At 34.4% G+C, this 16,860-nt stretch overlaps 1 protein-coding gene across 3 annotated transcripts in view; it reads left to right on the top strand.

Moving 5' to 3' along the window:
* The window catches only part of Cad87A (cadherin 87A), a 111,407-nt gene that overhangs the window by 60,487 nt on the left and 34,060 nt on the right, over window positions 1–16,860 (top strand). For all 3 annotated transcript variants that reach the window (XM_070634248.1, XM_070634246.1, XM_070634247.1), the window contains exons 5-9: window positions 401–2,121; window positions 2,191–2,320; window positions 3,250–3,373; window positions 4,790–5,307; window positions 5,478–5,582. In XM_070634248.1, the coding sequence (XP_070490349.1) occupies window positions 401–2,121; window positions 2,191–2,320; window positions 3,250–3,373; window positions 4,790–5,307; window positions 5,478–5,582 (2,598 nt within the window). The remainder of the gene's footprint in view (window positions 1–400; window positions 2,122–2,190; window positions 2,321–3,249; window positions 3,374–4,789; window positions 5,308–5,477; window positions 5,583–16,860) is intronic.

Raw genomic sequence — 16,860 nt, 5'->3', positions numbered from 1 at the left:
AAGCCTCATATCGCCCACCAAAGAATTCCTTTGTACTCAATAACAAGCTTCAATTAATGAAAATCCATACTTTTTTCAAAAACAACATTCAATAGTTATACCAATGAAATTTTCCAAGCTGATTCCTCACTAAGCAACAGAAAAGGCTTAAAAATTCCTAAAAAAAATTTCTCCTCGACAAAAAGGCAATCAATCAGCCATCCAAAATGCAAACATCAACATTTTCACCCACATTGAATTCATAAAAAAAAATATGAAAATTCCACATAAAATAATTTAATTTTGCCTCGAGTCTCTCTCTCGTCGCTTGTTTTCCTTTTTTTTTCATATATGACATAGAAAATAAAAATAAATTTTTATATGTGAATTTTAATTGGATCTAAATGTATTATATGCACAGGTGCCATATGAGACAACTGTTTTGGAGGATGCAGCAATTGGTACAACAGTATTTGATAAAATTTTAATTACCGACCGTGATGCTGTCGGCGAAAATTTAGATGTGATATGTGTACATGTAACAAAAGACGATAGCCATCATGAACATGAGCAACATCATCAAAATCCATGCATAACATTTTCCATTGATGTTCTCGAGAGTCATCAAGATCGCATGAGAGCAGCCGTAGTTTTAAAACAAAAATTAGATTATAATGAAAATATAATTTTTAATATTCAACTTTTATCAACGGACGGTCTTCATAATGCAAGCAGTAATATGATTATACATGTTGAGGATGTACAGAATAGTCCGCCAATATTTCAAGGATCATTAGCGACAATCATAAATGAGGATAGTCCCATTGGTACACTTGTACTTACCATACAGGCAAAAGATGGTGATCGTGGATCGTCACGAAAAATTTATTATGACATAATCACAAATCCAATGGATTACTTCCTAATTGATTCAATTACTGGTGAGTTGAGGACGGGCAAGCCACTAGATAAAGAAGAACTGCCTGATGCTAGTGGAATTGTCACCCTTGTTGTTCGTGCACGTGAAATTGTGGACGGTATTCCTAGTAATGATCCAACAGCATCAACAACTACAAAAGTATCGATTACAATACGTGATGTGAATGATGTTGCGCCTACATTCAATCAAAAGGAATATTATGTTACAATACCTGAAAATACAGCTGTCGGTACACCGTTGCCAGTTGAAATAATTGTAAATGATCCAGACGTTGGACAAAATTCAGTTTTCTCCCTTCGACTTGACGACGTATCCGAAGTTTTTGACATTGAGCCAAAGCAAGTCATTGGAACGTCACAAATCAGCATACGTGTTGCAAATGGTTCACTTGACTATGAGAATGTAAATCAACGTAAATTCATTGTTTTAATTGTTGCCGAAGAGACGCTAACAAATCCAAAATTATCATCAACAGCCACACTGACTGTCTCACTAACAGACGTTAATGATAATTTTCCACACTTTGAACAGGATACATATACAGCAACTGTATCAGAAACAGCACCAGCAGGTCAATTAATTACAATTATTACGGCATCGGACATGGACTCGGGTGTGTTTGGTGATCAAGGCATAAGATATAGTATACTAAATGGAACGGGTGCTGAACTATTTAATGTTGATCCACTAACAGGAACAATAACAGTAGCCGATTGTCCAGTAGACGACGGAAATGGAAGAAAGAAGAGACAACTAGAATATCATAGTCAGCATATCAAAAAGGTCAACATAACACATCCTGGAGAGTATGGTATACTGAGTGTTGTGGATGATGCAAATGATTTTAATTATGAGCATACAACAATGTCAAACGATTATGTTACATATCATGTCGAGTCATATGATGATAATGAGACAATACAAAAGGATAAGGATGTGTATAGCTTAGGAAAATATCCATGTCTCGATTATGAAACACAAACTGACTATTATTTAAATTATCAAGCAACTGATAATGATGGAAAGGGTCAAATGTCTGTTGCATCTTTAAGGATATCAGTTATTGATGCTAACGATAATCCACCGAAATGTGAGAGTAGCATATATCGTGCAACATTGGATGAGGGTGCAATGACATTCGATGGAAATGGATTAACTGTAAAAGCGAGAGATGAGGATGTCCTTTCAGAAATAACTTATCAGTAAGGGGATTATAGCTTAATATTTAATGAAATTTAATCCTTAATTTCTTCATTTTCTCTCACTTACAGAATCATTGGAACTGACGTTGTACTTAAAAGCTTTAAAATTGATAAGCGAACAGGACAGCTGTCGATTAAAAAGGGAGCTAGCTTGGATGTCAATCATTTGAATGGAGAGAGTATCGTGTTTAGTGTTGAGGTAAGAATGTGGATTGATTAAGGAGTTAGAAGGGGAATATTAGGAGGCTGTGGACTGCATTAAACAGAGGTCGAAGTCAATTTGAATTTTGTATGAAAAAGTCGATTCAGATTGGCCCGATTCCGTATAAAATCCAAATTGACTTCAAGTTCTGGTATTAAGGAGTGCATTAGAGGTCTGAAGGGTACATTCTCGACTTTAGAAGTGTTTTAAGGTTTAGGAATCGATCCTCTACGCCACAGCTTATGTATCAAGTCATTTTGCGCTGCAAAATGCGCCATGACTTTAGTTGCTCGTCTTATAGACTCCTATTAGCTGTGAATGACACTTTTATGGAGTAAATCATAAGCCTGACTCTTTTTAAGTCCTGCAAAACATTCAAACAACCCAGAAAGTTTGCAATATTACGTCCAATTGACGTCTAACAATTAAAAGTCGGTCATTCTGATTTCATACTAATTTTAAAAATAAAACAAGCTTTATGCTTGAGTTAAAGCAGCCATTCCTGCATAAACTTCGAGAATACCATCCAGGCAGCAGCTATTAACAAAGAAAACCTTCATTTAAAACTCAAACTGTGCAAAATATTAAAATAACTGAATTATCAGGAATTATAATAAAAAGGCATGTCCAGCCTGCTCCATTAATGATGAAAAATTCCAAACAATATTAATTAAATTTTATAAAATTGTATATCAGACCATTAAGCAGTTCCATAGCAACCCAAAATATTGTGTATATGAAGCTATTAAAGTTTGGTTCTTATTCAAAGTCAATAAATCATAATAATGATGATGATAATAGCACCTCCCATTATTATGTCTGACAATCTTATCTAACAATTTTCATTTCCTTTCCTCCTTCAACATCCTTATTATGTGCAACTTACATACAACAATACTCAAACCCAAAAAAAAAAAAAACTGAAGGCATCAGATGGATTATATTCAACATTATGTGATGTGAACATAACATTGCGTGATGTTAATAATCATGCACCAGTATTCAGTCGTAAACATTATGTGGCATCAATAGAAGAGAATTTACCAATTGGTATGTATAAATTGTTCAATTAAATTTCATTTAGGTTATGTCTATACATCGACCACAAATAAATATATAATCTTCAAATCTAAATGCTATTAATTATTACAGCTATAATATTTTATTTTATCGTTTTTAATGGATGTGGAATGAGAGACATTTCTTGCTTACATTAAAGGAAAAAAACAGCAATAATGATAATAATTCCAATTTTATGATGTAACTGGAGATGCTCTTTTCTTTAAGAATCTTTATTGAAAATTGATGTAGAGTCTCTAGTTTATAGCTTTATTGATATTGAAAGCATTTAGGGATGAATATTTTGGTATCATTTTCGAAAGGATTTATGTTTTGTAATTAAATTGGAAAATTTAATCTTTGGAAAGTCATTTAACTATAAATTGATCGAATGCTATTAAATGGATGGAATTATTTAATGTTTATTGCTAAAATTTTAAATAGAATTGCATTGAAATGAACTGAATTTGCATTATTTGGTATTAATTTGATTGAGTTTTTGCGTCTTTGTTTGGTTTTGCTTCAATTGAGTCTAATTTACTGCTTCAATTGGCACAGAATGTTTGCTTTAATGGTAAACGATGCTTTGCTTCAATTGATGCAAAATGCTTAGTTCAATTGATGTAAAATTTTTGCTTCAATTGATGCCAAATTTTAGCTTCAATTGATACAAAAAAGGACATCTAATTGATACGAGAAATTTAGTTTTAATGATGCAAAATGACTACATCGATTAATGGTAAAGTCTTGCATGAAATGATGCAAAATGTTTGCTTTAATAGATATTAAATATTTGCTTTAAATGACGCAATAATGTTGTTTTTGATGATGCAAAAGGATTGCTTCTGTTAATATCAGCATTATTCTTCAGTTCATGCAATATGAATGCTTCAGTTAATGCTAACATTTTGCTTTAATTGAGGCAAAGTATTTGCTTCAATTGACGCGAAATGTTAGCTTCAATAGATGCCAAACTTTTGCTTCAATTGATGCTAAAAAGCTTATTCAATGATACAAAACGTTTACTTTAGTTGATATCAAGCTTTTGCTTCAATTGATGCGAATATTTGCTTCAAAAGATGCCAAATTCAATTCTCAATTGAAGCGATGAAGTTGATTTTGATGATGCAAATTAGTTGCTTTAGTTACTACCAAGCTTTTGCATCAATTCATTTAATTTTCTCAATTTAATGATGCGAAAAATTCGCTTCAATAATATTAAAAGATTTGTCCTAATTGCCATCAAGTTTCAGCTTCAGTTGCTACATTAAACGCTTGCATCAACAATCAAAAGTCATCAATTGATCAAATGTACAAAATAACAGATCTAAAACATAAAATTAACAAGCAAAACACTACACAAAGTACGAAAACTCATAAACTTTTATACATTCTATCTCACCACAGGAACAAAAGTTGAGGAAATGAATGCAACAGATCTCGATACAGGCGAAAATGCAGAAATAATTTATCAAATACAACACGGAAGCTTCAACGATTTCACAATTGACAATCGAACGGGTATCATAACAATAGCAAAGCCACTCGATTACGATATACGACAAAAGTATACACTTGAGATTGTGGCATCAGATAAAGGTATACCAAGTTTATCTGGTACAGCGACAGTTGAAATAAATATTATTAATAGTAACGATAAAGCGCCATATTTTATACCAACAACACAACGTGCTGAGATAAGCGAAGATGCTGAAATTGATACATTTGTGCATAAATTGACAGCTAATGACCCAGATATCGTATCAATTGATTTGTTAGATTATACATGGGATGAGAGTGCCACAACAGCTGTTAGTGAAGATGGAACAGAAGTGCCAGCGTCACACATGTTTAGTGAATATTTTGCTATCAATAAGACCGGTGTTGTGACAGTTAATAAAAAACTTCGACGTGATTTATTTGCGGTCAGTATATTGAATGTTCATTTATCTTATTTCATTTCCCCCCATTACTTCCTGCTGTCCGTTTTGGTTCTATTCGGTCTTTTTTGTGTGTTCATGAAGATATGAAACTGCTGGACAGCATGGAACTAGAAAAATATTCAAATAATCACACAAAAAAATATCTTTAACAGGTGATCCGACTGACGGTTTTTGTAACAGACACAACAGCACCTGTTTTACAGCAAGGCAAAGGTTTACTGATAATTACAGTAATTGACATCAATGAGCATCCTCCGGTGAGTCTTTTTTTATTATCTAAATGCGATTTTGACATTTTTCATCCTTCTTCGTGTCACTTTAACGAACGTAGGATGCTAGACCCTTGAATAGATTTTGTGTGATAATATCAAGGTCCCTTTTTTACTTTCTTTTGTTTGAAAAGGACAGCAAACGGAGTGAAGCAGGTGTTTATGTTCTTGTGAAATTAGAGAGAATTTTCTTTAGGATATTCTTAGATTTTTATCACTTTTATGCCCCATCCAAAATGAGGGCTTTTGTTGTGAACTAGACGGGAAGCTCGTTAAAAATTATGAGAAATCTTCAAGTACTGATTATATTGGGGAAGTGGGATGAAGATTGAAGGATTTTTGAAGGATGGTGAAATTGAAATAAATTAGATAAAGGATGTGTAAGTTGTGATGGTCTTTTGGGATGGATTTTTCTGTTGAGTTTTGTTGTTGAGTTGAGGCTGATCAGAGCTGCATTCATTGTCTCGGATTTAAGACACAACTGATACCATCTCTAGCATTTCGCTGGCGGTGCAGATCAATTGTGATTCTTGACCTTTCCAGGATGTCGCCTAAAATCAGTTCTATCGGTAGCTACCATTTGCCAATTCAAGTTAGAGTCACATCGGTTTGGTTCCGGATTTTTGATATATTAACCAATTTTTGGACAAGTTGTCGTGTCAAGGTCACTTATAACTTCATTTATGATACTAAATCCGCGAAATTTTGCCTCAACTGAGTTAGTTTCAGGACTCTAAGCTAGTTTTGGATCAAAAATTCACAAATTAAGATAGAAATTACCAATCATCACTAATCTACCAAGCTTTAAATCAGTGGAGGGCAACCTGTGTGCCACGATCATTTTTATAGGATTTAGGTGCGTTGTGACATAAAACAGGTTGGCCACCATTGTTCTAGATCCTTTTTGACATTTTGTCCGGTCTTATAAAGCAGGATAGTTAGGGACAAACTCCTTTTTTGGTACCCGAGCGGCACCATGAGGAGAGATACATTTTTCACCATGAAAATGGGTCGAAATCAGTCATCACTTTATCGTAAGGACAGCTTCCGGCTTCCCTTTAATACGACGACGTAATAGATCCGAATAGTGGCAACGTCGTGGCTAGTGACCCCGATGTGCAGCTCGGACTAATCTACATAGCAACTGCACTGTATTATCAACAACAATAAACCCCAAGTAACACCTATAAACTCAATCAACAAAGAAAAAATCAGTCCCAATTTCTATTAAATCAATTTCTTATTATCCCTCAATGCCTCTCAAACCTTCCTTTTAAACTGAATATCTTATTACTAGATACTACAAGTTTATTGATAGAGATTTACTTTCAATTTTCTACTACTCTGGATGTGAATAGCATTTAACGTATGTAATAGTAAAAAGTTGAGCATGTCCTTTAAAAGGTAACCGGAAAGAATTACAGGTTTACTTCGTCTGTTCCATTTATCCTCTCATTTTTAAATTTAAAGTTAGTTCCTTTTTTTGTTAAGGAAAAGGAAATGAGAAAAAAATTTCATTGGAATGAAGGGGGGATAAGAAGGAATAAGCGCGCGTAAAGTGGATAGATTGAAACATGAAAAAAAAGGTCTCGATTCCTTTTTTTTTGTTGTTGTGTGCAGAGCTTTACTTGCTCTCGTCTGTAAAAGAACCTTGTTACTGAATTACCTTTCGTCGTTACCTTTTTTTGGAGCATATTGGATGTAAAATTGGCGCTATTTTTAACATTTCGTCTCCTTCAGTCACGCGGTTGCCTTAGTTTGCATTTTTTGTGTGGTATTTTCCACTTTTTAAGGCAAAAAAATTTGAAAGGCGTTCAGCTGTTAAAATAAATTTTTCATTGAAAATGTTTTGCAAACACTTGAATGAGGATATAAATAACAAGTAATGGATTTCTGATGAATTTTCAATAAATAACATTGTTGAAATTTGATGAGAGATACACAAAAATATGAAAACAATGAAGAATTTTTTCATGGAATTAATTTAAAGCTTTAAGAGTATTTTAGGCTGTGCTCATAATTGGAAGCAATTTGAGGATGAAAAGTAAAGTCCAAAATTGAAATTATTAGAAATATCTGTGCTGGAAGTAAAATTGCAAAATTTAAATGAAATCATGTGAAGCTTAAGGTAAATGACGTTGAAACTTGATGCTTCGGTAGCCAATTAAGGCTTCAATAGTCAATTAAGGATATTTACTACATTTATTAGTTATGTTCTAATTGTTTCAATAAATGAATAGGCTTTATGAATTGATATGGAATAGGATTGGTTTATAAATGTTAAATAAAACTGTTAGTTCTATTCTGAGGACTGGCTGCAGCCAGCTGTTTAATATACTCTTGAATTCTGCAAAATTGTGGTAATTGGCGATTGTGACTTTTTGCGTCGACAGAAGTTCTACAGAAGTTCTGCAGAAATTCTGAGTAAGTTCTGCAGAAGCTGACGCAACTGTCGACAAGAACTTCTGTTGACGTAAAAAGTCATTCCCGTTATTGCCGAACAGTACGATATGTATAGTCACTAGGGTATCGTCCTAATTATTGAACAAGAAGTTCACAAAAATCGGGAATGAGAGCTGAAATTTCTAAACAAATTCTCGAGACTGAGACTACTCAGGCAATCCCGGGATGCACTAATGTGAGCTTTAAATCCATCTTCCTCCTTTACATTCATCTCCTCCCTCCTGGTACATCATTGATCTCTTGTAACGATTAATAATAGAAACTCTTGCTTAACATTGGTTTAACTGCTGGATTGGACGTAAATCCGGCATCAAATTGGTATGTCTCTGTTCTAAAATCGCATTTTTGCATCATTTCCTGGTCAAGCCTTCCAGGAGAGCTTCAAACGAGAGAATTGTATACAAATATATCCGTACAAACAGCTTGTTCATGTTTCAAGGCACCTGTAACCTATTTTCATGCGTCTTTGGCGATTTTCTATGCTATATACCCTAATGTACGTACTTGTAGTTTGTTAATTCCAACAAGTCAGTTAATTAACATTTTTAAGAGTCACGAAATACCTCAGGACTTAAAAAAATTTGAAATTGTCTCACATGTTACCTACCACTGCAATCCCTGCATCCACATATCCTTTTTATGCTCTTTGATGCAATTTACCAACAGCAAATACATACAAAGCGCTCCACCTCCATCACACACTCAATGTCTACCAAACTCACTCAACCTTTCCTTTTATTTTTCTCCTCTGCCATCATCCATTCTGTTTCTCAAACCTTTCCATGCTTTGGATATAACATGGTTATAAGGTATTTTCAAATAAAAAACACTTTTCTTACACTGATTGCACAATTTCCTGAGCAATGATCGTTTGCTTTAAAGCTAGAGCTAGAATGAAAAATGAATAAAATAGAAGAGGACTAAAGAGATGAGAATGAAGTGAACAGAACTTTTTAAATGCAGACATAATAGGAAGGTACTTAAGTGAAAATTAATTAAAACAATTTACAAAAGCCTTTTTCATATTTTTCACTTCCCCCTCAACTTTAAATTTTTCCCCTTTTCGTTGTTGCTGAACTGATTGATGAAGCCATTGTCGTAGACGCTCACTGCTTATGCTCATGCCAAAAAAAGTCTCTTTTCTTTTCTTTTTTACTGCTGCTTTATATTTATCACTGAAATAATAATCATAAAAAGTGATGAAGAGGTTCTTGTTCATATGAGCAAATATGGAGGGAAGGAAATGGAACTTTTTTTATGCTCCTCAACTTCCTCATGCATGTGTATCACTAAAAAAAATGTGTAGGTGAAGCACGTGTAGTAACTGTAAAAAAAGAATCTTTGGCTTAATGTTGCGTAAGCCTAGTTTATGCGAAATTTCAAAGACATCTGGGGATGTATACATAATTGTGTGTCTTTGTTATGCTGTTACATGGCTTGAAATGTCTAAACAACTGTCAATGATGTTGGGGAAATTTTGGAAAGGAAATAGCTTGAAAATGAGGGAGCTGGAACTGTTTTTGGGGATAATAGATGATTTGGGGAGTTGAAGGGGGTTCTTCGGTAATTGGCAAGTTACCAGCAATAGAGTTAGCTTCAGACACAAACTTAGGGAAGCCATGGATAACAATTGATCTGTCCAGCCAGAGAAGGGAGTAAGTTAGAGAGGGATTTATGAGATTATACTGTATCTGATTCACCATCATAGTCAGGAATCGGTAAATCGGATCCAACATCAAGTCAGAGTCATCCTGGCCTTTGGCCCAATTATTGACCGATCTCTATATTTAAGTTATGTCTTTATGTGATTCTAGAAGTACAACTAGGCTGAATCTACAACGCGTAAGCATGCAAAGCTTTAACAACACATTTTCCGTCCTACGCCATATTTTCCCCTCTTTAAAGCCTCTAACGATACATCACGAATCTTCTATTCAGCTTCAATATGTGCTCTTTTACATCATTCCTATTATTATCATTGCCATTGTTGTTGTTTTTGTATGCATAACTCGTAAAAAAATCTACAATCTACGTTCATTTGTTTTTTTGAATGTCATTGTCTTTTGTGTGAGTATGTTATGCCTTAACTTTTGAAAATTGAAATTTTTTAGAAAAGATAAAAATTGGATATGACGTCTTGAAAGGTTTTTGTGTTGTGTGATATTTGAGTGACTTTTTTTAAATTTCTCAGAGGAGTAAGGCTTGAGTTTATGATTGTTTATATTTAGGGTGCTCTAGACAGAGACTAGGAAGACTTGGAATTTTCTGAGGCTTTTAAGAATTCTCTTGCAGTCTTGGCCTCAATTGGGTTTCAATCCTCAGTCTCCTCAGTCTCCTCAGTCTCCTCAGTCTCCTCAGTCTCCTCAGTCTCCTCAGTCTTCTCAGTCTCCTCAGTCTCCTCAGTCTCCTCAGTCTCCTCAGTCTCCTCAGTCTTCTCAGTCTCCTCAGTCTCCTCAGTCTCCTCAGTCTCCTCAGTCTCCTCAGTCTCCTCGGTCTCCTCAGTCTCCTCAGTCTCCTCAGTCCTCATTCTCAGTCAGATCGAATTTTAGTTGAAAACTATTTAAATTTGACAGAATATCTAACTCTAACTGATCCATATTAATTACCATTAATTTAACTAACCAAAATGAAAATATGGAATGAGTAATTGATATGAATACGTCAACGGATCAATGTTACTTGTCAATAACATTCAAAATTTTCTATTCATTAACCTATTTTATGATAGTAATAAATTTTAAAATTTCTGAGAATTAATTTCAATTATAATGCGGTTTTTATTTGGGCTATTTGCAGCTATAGCATATATAAACTGGGGATGATTCAACATCATAATGAGTAAAATGTTAGGTCAGCTACTTTATGAATTAATTATTAGATAATGAAGCTCATTGAGCAATTTTGTGATGTTTGCAAGTCAAAAGTCAATCAATCATATCCGCATATGGCGTGAAAATAGGCAGCCATAACTTGGGCTCAAAACTGGCAATTTCCTTGACTCAAACATTCCAAAATTCCTTCGAAAATTCACAAAATTTCACAATTTATTTGTGCAATTAAGTCCCAATAATACCAACACATCCTGCACGCATACCTTACATCATCCGATAGTTTACTGTTGATCATCAAAAAAAAAAGCCAAAATCGCATAAGCCGGATGACAATTACAGTAAATTGAAAGCCACAAAATGAATAGATTATTCAACGATAAATTGAATGCCATTTCAATGCTTTTTTTTTCCAATCTGTAAAATAAACACATAAGTACTAAGACTAATTGGATGGTTGCTATGACTTTATGATAGACTGACAGTTAAGTTCTCGTAGAAATGATGATACAGATGCAGTATTGGTTTTAAGGGCTAGGATAAAATGAAGATAATGACTGATTAAATGACGATTGAATGGACAGCTTAATTGAGAGTTTTGAGATGTAAATGGAAGTTGATTATGGGGTAAAAGTAAATGGCAATTAATTGGACGTATGTGGAATATGAGGTTTAATTGACTTGTTATGCTTTTAAAGTTTGTATAAATCGGTCAATGGATGTCATTGGTTTTTAAGTTGAATTGATGGATGAGTCATGAAGCTATTTGAATGTGATTTACGTATGTGGAAAGGACAGTAATAAGAATAGAGTTGTAAAAGATTATGTATAGTAGATTTGCTTACTTACCGGCTTACTTGATTCGCTGGGCATGCATAACAGCTCTGATCCATGCCCTCTTTCAGTTGACTACTAAAACTGACTTTATTGCTGGCTGTCCTTTGCCAAATGACAATACTAACTACTACAGTGTCTCTATTAACAGCCTCCCTCCCACACTGCTGACTTGATGGTTTGCATTGAGTTTACAATTACTTGCAATGGGCAAAGACGGCTTCATTTAGGGCTTATCATGTCAATTCTGAGTAAAAACGTGGAAATAGCCCAGTTAGGACCAATTTGTTGCTGGATTACACAATATACCAGCTGGGATGATAGATGCTAGATCTACCCACCATAAATAATCCCTTAATCATTCCATATGCTTCTGTGTCTGCATTATCCTTCTAAAAATGGAGGCAACTTCTAAAATCCTTGCTTTGAGCTTGCCTTTTTATTCTGAATTGCATCTTGGACACAATCTGAGACTTATTAGGTTATTTGATCAGATTTTATAATTACTTTCCCAAAAAGTAAGGGCTCTCGATGCTGAGAGCGAAACCAAGACTTCTTGGGCAATCTTAGTCTGGCTATCGGTCTCTAGAAATTGGCTAGACTGAAACTCCTGAAAACCTTACCAAAAACTGCTCATATGAACAGCCTACAACTAGTTATCGATCATTTCAACACCATATTGCACCAAATATCCAAAACCTCCACATTCAGCTCTTTAATGTGCCTGTCATTACTACAATAAATTGCACAAAATTACCATCCATTCAATGCTCATTAATTACAGCAATTAAAATAATAATTATGCATCCAAATTGCACACAAAAAAAGATACTGCATCGCATCCATTTCCCCTCAAGCCAAACCTCTCAATTTGCTAAAATATTAAACACTGAAAAATTGTTGTCTATTATCTCCATGTATAGCCAGCCACTCATATTTACAATATTCACATTGGTGTGAATTACCAATTAACAATATAATAACATTAACCGTCGGATTACAACAAATCATTATGGCGATCATGGTATGAAAAATCCGTACACATAAGCTGTGAACAAACACAACTTAAAAATCCCTCACTTTTGTGCCACTGAGTGGAGCTTTAAAGTATTTTTTGCTGTTGTTGCTTCTTCCCTTCAATTTCACGTATATTTGTCCATTTAAGGTATTTACTTTCACATTGTACGACGGTTGGCTGTGTAGGATATATTCACACTTTATATATAAGAGTCTGTTACGGTAAATTGTGTACGGCATCATCTTCTGTACGGCGACAGGAAGCAAAAAAGAAGGAACGATAGCAAAAATACCACCAACAAAAATATCAACATAAATCATCTCCATTTTTTACAAAAAAAAAAAGCTCTCTACTTAGTTTCATTCTGCTTCGATATGTTTGTGTATTTATATATCTATATGAAGGCATTCTTGCCGTGAAAAAAAAACGTAACAACTAAAATATAGACCTACACAATTTTAACAATGTGGTGTACGAAAGAAGCGAATGTCATGTTAAAAAGATTCCCTTTTTTATCGTGAAAGAGGAAAGAATATTGAGAGAAAAAGAGGAAAAAAAATGAGCAGCACTCAGATGACGGGAAAGGAAATAGCAGAAAAAAGGAAAAAATGAAATGTGGCACAAGTTGGGGGAGCTTTTGTGTAGTTTTTGGGGTGGTTGACTTAAGCGCATAGCATCAAATGCTTAATAATGAAGCGAGGATTTAGCCATTAAGCTTGGATTAAGTCATGATGCTTGAATTTAGCCACGAAGCTTAACCGAGAAGCTCATGTGGAAAAACAAGTGTCTGGTCAGTATCAAGCCAAATTGTGCATGAAATTGGCACTAAGTCGGCTCATAGCTATCTCCATGCCACATAAGGGTCGACCCTTTATGGCAATATGTTCATTCAGGGTTGATATTCAGCTAGTCCATGTAACGATTTTGTTGCTCAAATCCGCCGTGTTGACGACAGAAATCCAAATGACCTACTGGTGCCTTGGCAGCACCGTAGTGGCCTTTTAAGTATCAATATGAATGTTAGGTCACAGCTACGTTACTGAGTTGACAACATAAATGAAATTGGCTTCATCGTGCTGCTTAGCCTGTTCAAAAATGGCTTTAGGTAACAAGAATAAAACTCAAATTCAATGAAACTTTCCAGCCCAAATCCCAAATGTCCCAAATTTTCAATCTCATTCAATAAATCACCAAGCCATTGACCTCGCTCATAAGACACATCCAAGATAATCATTCCCAACATTTCCACTCAACCCACTCAGCCATCAACCAAAAACCACTCATACGAAAAATGCTGAACAATGGAAATATAACCAAAAAGTATTTCATATTTCTCATAAATTTATGCGTCATATGAAGAAGTGGATGAGACAGAATAAGGAATGAAAGGAAAAATATTGAGTTCACGATAAGATTTCGGCAGCATCACTATGTAGTATGTTTCTATTGTGTTGTCATAAAAATGTGATTTAATTATGTTAACCTTTAGAATGTGGGTGACGATAATGATGATGATGACGATGACGATGAAAGAAGGATGAAGAAGAAAATGTAGGGAATTGGTGGGGAATTATTGGGAGTAGGGTGGGGTTAAGGGGTTGGTGTGGTTGAGGAAATAAATCCTGGAATGATAAAGGATAAGGCACTACCTAGAACTCATCCTACAACTCATCTTAGTCGCTAAGGAATCATTTAGTTTCTGTAATGAAGTGTATCCAGTGTAAGGTAACATGAGATCCAGGATGGGTTGGAATGAGGTCAGAGCCTTTCCCGTCTCTTGCTTTATGGACAAAATTTTATTAATTTTTTTGGTTTTTCTCATCATTTCCGCTCAATAACTCATAACTTATAGGTAAAGATGCCGCTTTTAGGTACCGTAGTGGTCTTTCTGTATCTTGCAAGCTTACTATCTGTCTGTCAGAGATACATTTCTGAATATCATACAACTCCCTTCGACAATTTATTTAACCATAACTTCAAAAATATATAAATACGTCATTGTAGCACTGTTAAAATTCAATTGGATCCATTGGTTCGAATCCCATTTTAGACATCTTCGGCTATTAGCATTTTCAGCTAAATATTGCTTAATTTTTTTTAATTAAACTCTAACGATTCAAGATATAGTTGTAAAATTAAGCAATTTTTGGGAAGTTAATGTAGTTATAGTCATTTAGTATCTAGACATGCCAAATTAAGACTCTAAGTCTCTCTTTTATCCCTAAATGAGTCATTCTTATAGAGTCTCATGAATCATATTAAAGCACAGATCAACACCTACACCCTCTCAATCACCTCCAACCCACACATCAACAAAAGCATTCCTTGCATCAGCACCCCTCTATTCCCACACAAAATCCGACAAAGAAACAGGCAACCTTATACATGCTTAAATACTCGGAATAAAAAAATTTGACAAATCTCTTTTTTCATCATCGAAAAAAATTCCTTTTTGTGCTTCACTTTTGGTTGAAATGTTATTGAGTGAAAAAAGAAGGCACAAAAAATATTCACATCACAATACACGCACTCGTGCATAACTGAAGCATAAGTAAAAAGATATATATGGAATTATGATGACATGAAAAATTTTGCGTTCCTTTCTCTTCAGTTTTTCCATGAACAACGAAGAATAATTGTAAAAATTTTTTGAATTGCTCATAATAATTTCACTGTATTTTAATGCCTTCCTGCCACAATTACATTTTTTTTTTCTTGTGCCTCATCCGGCGTACTTAAAATAAAACGGATCATTGTGTGTGTGGGGGTGAAAGAGACTTCCTAGCACTAAAAAACTTTTTTATTACTTTACATACATATATGCGAAGTTACTTTATATGCCTTAGGATGCGTTACTCTTTGGTGGAGGCATATTTGATGCGGCAGAGAAAAAAAAATGTTATTGTGGATGTTATGGCATCATATATTGGGAGTTTATGGAATAATATTTTTTTTAAGGAAAGCAATTTGTAAGTTTATGTGGATTTTTTTTTTTCATGGATGTTTGGATGTTCTTATTAACTCAAACTTTTTTATATGGGAGGTTAGGGTCGATGTGGAAGTGATGTCACTTAGAAAATGAATTTTTAGAGTATCTGCTGTTTGGAGTCACAGAATTTTGGCATAGAGCAATTGTGAACAAGCTTTCATTTTTCACACTAGTATGCCGTGACACACAGGTTGCATACCACTGGTATAGAGTGTCACAGGCTCTATACCAAATACATCACATAGCTTTGAGATAAAGATTCTCAATTTTGAGGAAAAATTCCGGATTTTCTACTAGCATTTGCATGGTATTTGATGAAAAATACATAAATCCATCAGATTAGACCTTATCATACAAGGCTCTATTATGCACATACCAAATCGCGGACATTCTTCTTTCCAAAATTGTTATTGTAATAATGTCAATGACTTCTACATACGTATTGGACGTTAAGGAGATTGAAAAAATCAGGTGAACAGTGACAAGAGAAGAGAGAATCACAATAAACTGCGAATTTAAATGAAATTTTAGGAATAATTCAGTCCGACTAGCAAATCAATCACATGAATAGAATTTTAGTCTTTGCTAATAGACCGACACCCTGACTCACAGTTGGTAGGATTTCGAAGAGTCCGAGATTATCAACATGTCTTGTTCTGCGAACTCTACCGCAACTCTCATACTTTACTTGAAGTGGTTTTTACCACGTGACAGACCAGAACTAGAAATTGAGTTTGACTATGAAAGCAGTCTAAACTGAACATCATGAGATAAAGGACTGTTCAATTGACATTAGATAAAGACAAACCCCTTATTTGCTGTCTTACTAGTGCTAAATGTCATTTGTTCATAAATTTAACTGTCTATAATTTTTCAGAAAAATGAAAAATATGATTTTATAGTCAATCTGCCTTTTTAATTCAATGTTTTTCAACAATTTTCTATGTTTTATAATAATTTTCCACGCTCTGATCCAGCCTTGTACTTCCTTTAACCTTCAGCTTATTGCTAAAAACGCTTACGTACACCAACCATCTAAAAATATAATTTTTCTTTCATTAAAAACTCACCTCCAAGTGAGATAACAGCAAGAAGATCACAACACCAACAAAATTTATTAGGTGACAAAACGCT

The sequence above is a fragment of the Chironomus tepperi genome, unplaced genomic scaffold, assembly GCF_022539635.2.
Source record: "Chironomus tepperi strain 1889 unplaced genomic scaffold, CSIRO-AGI_Ctep_v1 contig_85, whole genome shotgun sequence".
In the NCBI taxonomy this organism is placed as follows: domain Eukaryota; kingdom Metazoa; phylum Arthropoda; class Insecta; order Diptera; family Chironomidae; genus Chironomus; species Chironomus tepperi.
Note: the sequence above shows the minus strand (reverse complement) of the source record. Positions and strands in the feature narration are given on the sequence as shown.